This window comes from Pieris napi, chromosome 18 (assembly GCF_905475465.1).
Source record: "Pieris napi chromosome 18, ilPieNapi1.2, whole genome shotgun sequence".
NCBI lineage: Eukaryota > Metazoa > Arthropoda > Insecta > Lepidoptera > Pieridae > Pieris > Pieris napi.
This window is the reverse complement of record NC_062251.1, coordinates 5,302,588-5,314,302: the sequence shown is the minus strand read 5'-3', so window position 1 is coordinate 5,314,302 and position 11,715 is coordinate 5,302,588. Positions and strand designations below refer to the sequence as shown.

The following is an 11,715-nucleotide window of genomic DNA, read 5'->3' as shown; positions in this document are numbered from 1 at the left end:
TAGTGTTGGAGCTCTTTTGAGAGTGTAATGGGTGCTGACCTGAAAGAACACAAATCAGGCGCAGTCCCTGACACAGCCTTAGTGCTGGAGCTCTTTTGAGAGTGTTATGGGTGCCGATGTGAAAGAACACAAATCAGGCGCAGTCCCTGACACAGCCTTAGTGCTGGAGCTCTTTTGAGAGTGTTATGGGTGCTGACCTGAAAGAACACAAATCAGGCGCAGTCCCTGACATAGCCTTAGTGCTGGAGCTCTTTTGAGAGTTTTACGGGTGCTAACCTGAAAGAACACAAATCAGGCGCAGTCCCTGACACAGCCTTAGTGCTGTAGCTCTTTTGAGAGTGTTATGGGTGCTGATGTGAAAGAACACAAATCAGGCGCAGTCCCTGACACAGCCTTAGTGCTGGAGCTCTTTTGAGAGTGTTACGGGTGCTGACCTGAAAGAACACAAATCAGGCGCAGTCCCTGACACAGCCTTAGTGCTGGAGCTCTTTTGAGAGTGTTATGGGTGCTGACCTGAAAGAACACAAATCAGGCGCAGTCCCTGACATAGCCTTAGTGCTGGAGCTCTTTTGAGAGTGTTACGGGTGCTAACCTGAAAGAACACAAATCAGGCGCAGTCCCTGACACAGCCTTAGTGCTGTAGCTCTTTTGAGAGTGTTATGGGTGCTGATGTGAAAGAACACAAATCAGGCGCAGTCCCTGACACAGCCTTAGTGCTGGAGCTCTTTTGAGAGTGTTACGGGTGCTGACCTGAAAGAACACAAATCAGGCGCAGTCCCTGACACAGCCTTAGTGCTGGAGCTCTTTTGAGAGTGTTATGGGTACTGACCTGAAAGAACACAAATCAGGCGCAGTCCCTGACACAGCCTTAGTGCTGGAGCTCTTTTGAGAGTGTTACGGGTGCTGACCTGAAAGAATACAAATCAGGCGCAGTCCCTGACACAGCCTTAGTGCTGGAGCTCTTTTGAGAGTGTAATGGGTGCTGACCTGAAAGAACACAAATCAGGCGCAGTCCCTGACACAGCCTTAGTGCTGGAGCTCTTTTGAGAGTGTTATGGGTGCCGATGTGAAAGAACACAAATCAGGCGCAGTCCCTGACACAGCCTTAGTGCTGGAGCTCTTTTGAGAGTGTTACGGGTTCTGACCTGAAAGAACACAAATCAGGCGCAGTCCCTGACACAGCCTTAGTGTTGGAGCTCTTTTGAGAGTGTAATGGGTGCTGACCTGAAAGAACACAAATCAGGCGCAGTCCCTGACACAGCCTTAGTGCTGGAGCTCTTTTGAGAGTGTTATGGGTGCCGATGTGAAAGAACACAAATCAGGCGCAGTCCCTGACACAGCCTTAGTGCTGGAGCTCTTTTGAGAGTGTTATGGGTGCTGACCTGAAAGAACACAAATCAGGCGCAGTCCCTGACATAGCCTTAGTGCTGGAGCTCTTTTGAGAGTTTTACGGGTGCTAACCTGAAAGAACACAAATCAGGCGCAGTCCCTGACACAGCCTTAGTGCTGTAGCTCTTTTGAGAGTGTTATGGGTGCTGATGTGAAAGAACACAAATCAGGCGCAGTCCCTGACACAGCCTTAGTGCTGGAGCTCTTTTGAGAGTGTTACGGGTGCTGACCTGAAAGAACACAAATCAGGCGCAGTCCCTGACACAGCCTTAGTGCTGGAGCTCTTTTGAGAGTGTTATGGGTACTGACCTGAAAGAACACAAATCAGGCGCAGTCCCTGACACAGCCTTAGTGCTGGAGCTCTTTTGAGAGTGTTATGGGTGCTGACCTGAAAGAACACAAATCAGGCGCAGTCCCTGACATAGCCTTAGTGCTGGAGCTCTTTTGAGAGTGTTACGGGTGCTAACCTGAAAGAACACAAATCAGGCGCAGTCCCTGACACAGCCTTAGTGCTGTAGCTCTTTTGAGAGTGTTATGGGTGCTGATGTGAAAGAACACAAATCAGGCGCAGTCCCTGACACAGCCTTAGTGCTGGAGCTCTTTTGAGAGTGTTACGGGTGCTGACCTGAAAGAACACAAATCAGGCGCAGTCCCTGACACAGCCTTAGTGCTGGAGCTCTTTTGAGAGTGTTATGGGTACTGACCTGAAAGAACACAAATCAGGCGCAGTCCCTGACACAGCCTTAGTGCTGGAGCTCTTTTGAGAGTGTTACGGGTGCTGACCTGAAAGAATACAAATCAGGCGCAGTCCCTGACACAGCCTTAGTGCTGGAGCTCTTTTGAGAGTGTAATGGGTGCTGACCTGAAAGAACACAAATCAGGCGCAGTCCCTGACACAGCCTTAGTGCTGGAGCTCTTTTGAGAGTGTTATGGGTGCCGATGTGAAAGAACACAAATCAGGCGCAGTCCCTGACACAGCCTTAGTGCTGGAGCTCTTTTGAGAGTGTTACGGGTTCTGACCTGAAAGAACACAAATCAGGCGCAGTCCCTGACACAGCCTTAGTGCTGGAGCTCTTTTGAGAGTGTTATGGGTACTGACCTGAAAGAACACAAATCAGGCGCAGTCCCTGACACAGCCTTAGTGCTGGAGCTCTTTTGAGAGTGTTATGGGTGCTGACCTGAAAGAACACAAATCAGGCGCAGTCCCTGACACAGCCTTAGTGCTGGAGCTCTTTTGAGAGTGTTATGGGTGCTGACCTGAAAGAACACAAATCAGGCGCAGTCCCTGACACAGCCTTAGTGTTGGAGCTCTTTTGAGAGTGTAATGGGTGCTGACCTGAAAGAACACAAATCAGGCGCAGTCCCTGACACAGCCTTAGTGCTGGAGCTCTTTTGAGAGTGTTATGGGTGCCGATGTGAAAGAACACAAATCAGGCGCAGTCCCTGACACAGCCTTAGTGCTGGAGCTCTTTTGAGAGTGTTATGGGTGCTGACCTGAAAGAACACAAATCAGGCGCAGTCCCTGACATAGCCTTAGTGCTGGAGCTCTTTTGAGAGTTCTACGGGTGCTAACCTGAAAGAACACAAATCAGGCGCAGTCCCTGACACAGCCTTAGTGCTGTAGCTCTTTTGAGAGTGTTATGGGTGCTGATGTGAAAGAACACAAATCAGGCGCAGTCCCTGACACAGCCTTAGTGCTGGAGCTCTTTTGAGAGTGTTACGGGTGCTGACCTGAAAGAACACAAATCAGGCGCAGTCCCTGACACAGCCTTAGTGCTGGAGCTCTTTTGAGAGTGTTATGGGTACTGACCTGAAAGAACACAAATCAGGCGCAGTCCCTGACACAGCCTTAGTGCTGGAGCTCTTTTGAGAGTGTTATGGGTGCTGACCTGAAAGAACACAAATCAGGCGCAGTCCCTGACATAGCCTTAGTGCTGGAGCTCTTTTGAGAGTGTTACGGGTGCTAACCTGAAAGAACACAAATCAGGCGCAGTCCCTGACACAGCCTTAGTGCTGGAGCTCTTTTGAGAGTGTTACGGGTGCTGACCTGAAAGAATACAAATCAGGCGCAGTCCCTGACACAGCCTTAGTGCTGGAGCTCTTTTGAGAGTGTAATGGGTGCTGACCTGAAAGAACACAAATCAGGCGCAGTCCCTGACACAGCCTTAGTGCTGGAGCTCTTTTGAGAGTGTTATGGGTGCCGATGTGAAAGAACACAAATCAGGCGCAGTCCCTGACACAGCCTTAGTGCTGGAGCTCTTTTGAGAGTGTTACGGGTGCTGACCTGAAAGAACACAAATCAGGCGCAGTCCCTGACACAGCCTTAGTGCTGGAGCTCTTTTGAGAGTGTTACGGGTGCTAACCTGAAAGAACACAAATCAGGCGCAGTCCCTGACACAGCCTTAGTGCTGTAGCTCTTTTGAGAGTGTTATGGGTGCTGATGTGAAAGAACACATTTCAGGCGCAGTCCCTGACACAGCCTTAGTGCTGGAGCTCTTTTGAGAGTGTTATGGGTGCTGACCTGAAAGAACACAAATCAGGCGCAGTCCCTGACACAGCCTTAGTGTTGGAGCTCTTTTGAGAGTGTAATGGGTGCTGACCTGAAAGAACACAAATCAGGCGCAGTCCCTGACACAGCCTTAGTGCTGGAGCTCTTTTGAGAGTGTTATGGGTGCCGATGTGAAAGAACACAAATCAGGCGCAGTCCCTGACACAGCCTTAGTGCTGGAGCTCTTTTGAGAGTGTTACGGGTGCTGACCTGAAAGAACACAAATCAGGCGCAGTCCCTGACACAGCCTTAGTGCTGGAGCTCTTTTGAGAGTGTTATGGGTGCTGATGTGAAAGAACACATTTCAGGCGCAGTCCCTGACACAGCCTTAGTGCTGGAGCTCTTTTGAGAGTGTTATGGGTGCTGATGTGAAAGAACACATTTCAGGCGCAGTCCCTGACACAGCCTTAGTGCTGAAGCTCTTTTGAGAGTGTTACGGGTGCTGACCTGAAAGAACACAAATCAGGCGCAGTCCCTGACACAGCCTTAGTGCTGGAGCTCTTTTGAGAGTGTTACGGGTGCTAACCTGAAAGAACACAAATCAGGCGCAGTCCCTGACACAGCCTTAGTGCTGTAGCTCTTTTGAGAGTGTTATGGGTGCTGATGTGAAAGAACACATTTCAGGCGCAGTCCCTGACACAGCCTTAGTGCTGGAGCTCTTTTGAGAGTGTTTTGGGTGCTGACCTGAAAGAACACAAATCAGGCGCAGTCCCTGACATAGCCTTAGTGCTGGAGCTCTTTTGAGAGTGTTATGGGTGCTGACCTGAAAGAACACAAATCAGGCGCAGTCCCTGACACAGCCTTAGTGCTGGAGCTCTTTTGAGAGTGTTATGGGTGCTGATGTGAAAGAACACATTTCAGGTGCAGTCCCTGACACAGCCTTAGTGCTGGAGCTCTTTTGAGAGTGTTATGGGTGCTGACCTGAAAGAACACAAATCAGGCGCAGTCCCTGACACAGCCTTAGTGCTGGAGCTCTTTTGAGAGTGTTACGGGTGCTGACCTGAAAGAACACAAATCAGGCACAGACCCTGACACAGCCTTAGTGCTGGTGCTCTTTTATGAGTACAACGGGTGCTGTCCCGAAAGATGTGTTTTTTTATTACATATCAGGCATAGTCCTGACAGCCTTAGTGCTGGTGCTCTTTTATGAGTATAACGGGCGCTGTCCCGAAAGATGTGTTTTTTTCAACACATATCAGGCATAGTCCTGACAGCCTTAGAGCTCTTTTACATTACATAATATGTACACATCAATCATAAAATTGAAACCGACTCTCAACGCTCTACGAGAAACATTCGGCGGTCGCGCGCCACGCCCGTTCCAATGCCGACGTAGACTATTGCTCTCGGTATATTTGTTGAGCGAAACCGTCGAGCGCACTGCGCCGGCCGGTTCACGTTGATGACAGCCTTAGTGCTGGTGCTCTTTTATGAGTATAACGGGCGCTGTCCCGAAAGATGTGTTTTTTTCAACACATATCAGGCATAGTCCTGACAGCCTTTGAGCTCTTTTACATTACATAATATGTACACATCAATCATAAAATTGAAACCGACTCTCAACGCTCTACGAGAAACATTCGGCGGTCGCGCGCCGCGCCCGTTCCAATGCCGACGTAGACTATTGCTCTCGGTATATTTGTGGAGCGAAACCGTCGAGCGCACTGCGCCAGCCGGTTCACGTTGATGACAGCCTTAGTGCTGGTGCTCTTTTATGAGTATAACGGGCGCTGTCCCGAAAGATGTGTTTTTTTCAACACATATCAGGCGCAGTCCTGACAGCCTTAGTGCTGATGCTCTTTTATGAGTATAACGGGCGCTGTCCCGAAAGATGTGTTTTTTTAAACACATATCAGGCATAGTCCTGACAGCCTTAGTGCTGGTGCTCTTTTATGAGTATAACGGGCGCTGTCCCGAAAGATGTGTTTTTTTACACATATCAGGCATAGTCCTGACAGCCTTAGTGCTGGTGCTCTTTTATGAGTATAACGGGCGCTGTCCCGAAAGATGTGTTTTTTTACACATATCAGGCATAGTCCTGACAGCCTTAGAGCTCTTTTACATTACATAATATGTACACATCAATCATAAAATTAAAACCGACTCTCAACGCTCTACGAGAAACATTCGGCGGTCGCACGCCGCGCCCGTTCCAATGCCGACGTAGACTATTGCTCTCGGTATATTTGTGGAGCGAAACCGTCGAGCGCACTGCGCCGGCCGGTTCACGTTGATCACAGCCTTAGTGCTGGTTCTCTTTTATGAGTATAACGGGCGCTGTCCCGAAAGATGTGTTTTTTTCAACACATATCAGGCATAGTCCTGACAGCCTTAGAGCTCTTTTACATTACATAATATGTACACATCAATCATAAAATTGAAACCGACTCTCAACGCTCTACGAGAAACATTCGGCGGTCGCGCGCCGCGCCCGTTCCAATGCCGACGTAGACTATTGCTCTCGGTATATTTGTGGAGCGAAACCGTCGAGCGCACTGCGCCGGCCGGTTCACGTTGATGACAGCCTTAGTGCTGGTGCTCTTTTATGAGTATAACGGGCGCTGTCCCGAAAGATGTGTTTTTTTCAACACATATCAGGCATAGTCCTGACAGCCTTAGAGCTCTTTTACATTACATAATATGTACACATCAATCATAAAATTGAAACCGACTCTCAACGCTCTACGAGAAACATTCGGCGGTCGCGCGCCGCGCCCGTTCCAATGCCGACGTAGACTATTGCTCTCGGTATATTTGTGGAGCGAAACCGTCGAGCGCACTGCGCCGGCCGGTTCACGTTGATGACAGCCTTAGTGCTGGTGCTCTTTTATGAGTATAACGGGCGCTGTCCCGAAAGATGTGTTTTTTTTAACACATATCAGGCGCAGTCCTGACAGCCTTAGAGCTCTTTTACATTACATAATATGTACACATCAATCATAAAATTGAAACCGACTCTCAACGCTCTACGAGAAACATTCGGCGGTCGCGCGCCGCGCCCGTTCCAATGCCGACGTAGACTATTGCTCTCGGTATATTTGTGGAGCGAAACCGTCGAGCGCACTGCGCCGGCCGGTTCACGTTGATGACAGCCTTAGTGCTGGTGCTCTTTTATGAGTATAACGGGCGCTGTCCCGAAAGATGTGTTTTTTTCAACACATATCAGGCGCAGTCCTGACAGCCTTAGTGCTGATGCTCTTTTATGAGTATAACGGGCGCTGTCCCGAAAGATGTGTTTTTTTAAACACATATCAGGCATAGTCCTGACAGCCTTAGTGCTGGTGCTCTTTTATGAGTATAACGGGCGCTGTCCCGAAAGATGTGTTTTTTTACACATATCAGGCATAGTCCTGACAGCCTTAGTGCTGGTGCTCTTTTATGAGTATAACGGGCGCTGTCCCGAAAGATGTGTTTTTTTACACATATCAGGCATAGTCCTGACAGCCTTAGAGCTCTTTTACATTACATTATATGTACACATCAATCATAAACTCCTCCCCTCCGGACCGCGGAAGCGCTTGGACGTGTCCACTGTGTTGAGTTTTGTGAGAAATTTAAATTTAAAATCTTAAATTAAAATACTAAATTGAACTGTTTGGAGTTTTGTGGTTTTGAACCCGTGCCTCTTCTTGGATAAGCTGTGAAGTGAGCGCTGTTGTTTGCCGTTACACCAAACGGTTGAGTGCCGGCGAGTCGAAATTCTACATCACATTCGGCTAATGACGTAAGTTAGACTACGACGCTTGTGATTTGCTACGGTACTACAAAGCTGTTATACCTGCTACGATCAACTGGTGCGATTGTCTATTGTTGCTTTGCGATATTGAACTCTGGGTTCATTGAAGATATGCCCAATATCCAACGCTCACCCCCTCGTAACACTTCTGTGATGTCTTGTTCCCGATCGGAGTCTGATCTTTCGAAGTCTCCGATGACGAGTGCGGGCTGTATTGCCAAGGGTGACACCAATATAACAACGCGCTCCAAGCGACAACGAATGGAGACCTCTTCCCCGAATGCTCATTCTAGTTCCGAAAGTAGCGACTTAAGAGCGGATGTCCTGAAAATGCTTTCTGAATGGAGAGAGGATCAAGAACGAAACCTACGTGAATGGAAGTCCACTCTAAATGACACCTTAAACAAATTATTTTCTGAATTATCCAATATAAAAACTGAATTCCAGGAAATAAAGAAGTCTAACTCAGAAATAGAAAAAGGAATAGAATTTATTAACAAGTTTCAGGAGGAGACCAATGACAGAGTAAAGGAAATTGAAACTAACCAAAAAAATAATAAGAATGCCATAAAATACTTAGAATCGCATATCCAGGATATACAGTTTCGTACAAGAGATGCAACTCTGGAGATTCGCAATATCCCGATTTCTGAAAACGAAAAGTTTGACAACTTACTCTCGACCCTTTCTGTCATCGGCAAAGCTGTGGATGTCGATATAAATAGGAGTGATGTACGTGACTTGTATCGGCTGCCGGGTAGACCAGGAGTATCAAGACCTGTTGTTGTTGAATTTACGAGTGTTAATGCTAAAAATGATTTATTGACTAAGCTGCGAAACTTTAACAAAGGAAGGCCGGTTTCTGAGAAGCTCAATACTCATACTATCGGTTTGCCGGGAATAAAGACTCCACTTTACATTGACGAACATCTAGGTCCATCTCAAAGAAAACTTATGTTTGAAACCCGTCAATTTGCCAAGAAACATAACTACTCGTGCTGGCATTCAAATGGAAGAATACTTTTACGTAAGGATTCGACTGGTAGACCGATTTTAATCCAATCAGAAAAATGCTTATCTCAGCTGGCAAAGGAATCATGACTCATTGCATGTAACTGCTTTCTCATTAACCTATATTGCCAATTAACTGTATATTGTTATTTATTTCTATTGATTTACTTTAGTCTTGCTATAGTGTATTTCTCAGCTAGGCGAAAAAACGATCATTGACACGAAGTACCATGTTACCTTAAAAATATAACGATACGTGTCGCATTCCGTCGCTCGCCTTACATTTCTATCGTTTGGATATCGAAGCGTGTTTATAGGTACGGGGTGGGTTGAGAGCTCCGGTCAGTCAGAGATAAAAAACCTGTTTCAACTTGCTACGGACGAGCGAGGAAGGGAGAGGCATGCATTCGGACGGCGGCGCTTGCGGCTTGTTTAGCGCATTCCGCTTTGCGAGTTCGTCGAGTGTGGGTGAATAATATTGGTTATAAAGTATAGTTATTTGTTCTATTGTTAAGTTTGGGTTTTGTTACTTTTGTTTTCGTGTGTGACTTGTGTTACGGAGTTTTACAACATTTGATGCGACATGGAGCCAGGTCCATCGACATCAAAACCGTTTAAAGACTTTACGTCACCACGTAAGAAGCGCAAGGTGTCACATATTTCAGAAAACGAAAAAAATATGATTGTTAATGTTTTCAAATATGTACAAGAAACATGGCCTGTTGATACATATAAATCAAAAATGGACATGAAAAAGAAGACTGCGGATATTTTAGGCATTGGAAAGACTACTGTCTACCGTGTTTTAAATCAATATAAGGAATGTAGCACAGTAAAAGCACCAGCCCCATTAAAAAAGCGTCCTAATTTGATCGAAACGATTGACGACTTCGACAAATCGTGCATTAGAAAAAAAGTTCACGACATTTTTTTAAAGGGTGAGATGCCAACAATAAACAAAATTTTACAGGCTGTCAATGAAGACGACATGTTGCCCAATTTCAGCCGCACATCGATGTGGCGTATGCTGAAACACTTAAAATTTAAGTATGTCACCAAAAAAAGAAACAGCGCCTTGATTGAGAGGCCCGATATAGTTTTATGGCGCTTAAAGTATCTCAAAATGATTCGAAAATATAGAGAAGAAGGACGACCAATTTATTATTTGGATGAAACTTGGGTGAATGCAGGTTAGTTCTACACGAAAATCCTTTGTAAACTGAGATAATAAATAACTTCACTCTCTCGCGCTCTCGCTCGTATATTTAAAAATTATTAAATATTGTAGGAGAAAGACAAATGTAAATGTATACGAGCCTAGAAAATAATATAAGTGACATTATGGATTTACGGTACCTAATTGTTTTTAAACTTATTTTCATAAAAAATGTGCAGTTTTTTTTGTCTTTGCCTGACCCAGGTAGAGACTCGGCTTTTGTCTACTTACATCATTGTTTCTCTTTCTACCCTACGGAATTTAATTATTACCGTCTCCCTTAGAAATATACAACAACTGGATGCGATACGAGTAACAAAGTCCAATTCAAGTTTTTTGTTATTGTTATTTCTTTTTATTTCAATGTCATCAAATTAAGATATGGTTACTTTCTTATTGTTCCTGAAGTAACAATAAAATATGTCGTTTTTTTAAGGTCATACTGTGAGCAAAGCTTGGGAGGATACGACGGTGAAAACGGCTAAACAAGCCTTTTTGGAAGGCTTATCAACAGGAGCAAAAAATCCGACATCCAAAGGAAACCGCCTGATTGTAGTCCACATAGGAAACGAAAAGGGATTCCTACCTGGTTGTCAGTGGGTGTTCGAGAATAAGGCAACGGGAGATTACCACGAGACGATGAACGCCGATGGTTTTGAAAACTGGTTCAAAAATGTTCTTGAAAAGCTCGAACCAAATTCTGTGATCGTGATGGACAATGCAAGCTACCATTCTAGGCGCCAAGAACGTGTTCCGGTCACCAGTTGGAAAAAGCAAGCCATCCAAGATTGGCTTTCTTCAAAAGAACTAATATTTGAAGTTAAGGAGACAAAATCAGAGTTACTAGAAAAAGTTAAAAATGTAAAGGAAAGATACCAATCCTACGTGACCGACGAAATGGCTAAACAGTCTGGGATTGAAGTTTTACGCTTACCACCCTACCACTGCGAGCTCAATCCGATTGAGCTAGTCTGGGCTGATGTAAAAGGCCATGTGGCAAGAAATAATACGACTTTTAAAATGGCTGATGTGAAAAGGTTGCTTGAAGAAGGACTTAATAATATAAATCAGTTAAAATGGAAGAACTGTGTTGAACACATAAAGAAAGAGGAACAAAAATTAAATAGACTGGACGACAGTATTGATAAAACTGTAGACAGTTTTATTATAAATGTGACAGACTCGTGCACATCCTCATCATCAGAAAACGATTGGGAAACTGACACTGATGAACGTGACATCCCTGTTTAATATACTTAATGTATACTCATACAAACCTGTTTTTTTTTCCGCCACTTTGGTGTCGTTTCACCTTAACATAATTGTTTAATAATTACTAAACCTCATCGCTCATTAATGTGCCAGTTCGTAGTAAACTTGTAAAAAATTCAAAATTTATGCCAAACATAAAAAATGTTGTTTATTTCTGTGATCCGCTCAAAGGTCAATGATCGTTTTTTCGCCTAGCTGAGAAATACACTATAGTAATAAAATTACCTTAGTCAATTTTTTCATGTTAAGTTCTCGTTTAGTATATAATGTATTTTCGTTTGAATTTGTATTTGCTCTTACACTTATTTTAACCTATATTCACACACTCACTGAAATTATACATCACTTGCACTCAATATATACAAAGTGTACTCATAGAAAGAATGTAACTGTTAACAACAATCTCAGTCTGTTTTCGTGCCGTGTGTATGTGTATTGTGTTGGTCTCATTTGTGTGGCGTTGTCCCCGGGATTGTGGAATCCTCGTAGGGTTGTGCTGTACCGCGTGCCTTTTTGTCTTACCATAGTTGCGGACTCAATAAA

At 45.1% G+C, this 11,715-nt stretch overlaps 1 protein-coding gene across 1 annotated transcript; it reads left to right on the top strand.

Annotated features, from left to right (window-relative positions):
• The first annotated feature begins 8,871 nt into the window (after positions 1-8,871).
• LOC125058613 lies at positions 8,872-11,410 on the top strand. The gene is made up of 2 exons (XM_047662720.1): positions 8,872-9,874; positions 10,337-11,410. The coding sequence occupies exons 1-2, from the start codon at positions 9,268-9,270 to the stop codon at positions 11,149-11,151; spliced, it is 1,422 nt and encodes a 473-aa protein (XP_047518676.1). The 5' UTR covers positions 8,872-9,267; the 3' UTR covers positions 11,152-11,410.
• The last annotated feature ends 305 nt before the right edge of the window (positions 11,411-11,715 follow it).

What these genes read in the sequence shown, in the direction of transcription:
- LOC125058613 (XM_047662720.1), top strand. Translation starts at nt 9,268, where the DNA reads ATGGAGCCAGGTCCATCGACATCAAAACCGTTTAAAGACTTTACGTCA. An exon ending in TGAAACTTGGGTGAATGCAG is followed by an intron (nt 9,875 to 10,336) that starts GTTAGTTCTACA and finishes CGTTTTTTTAAG; the next exon opens with GTCATACTGTGAGCAAAGCT.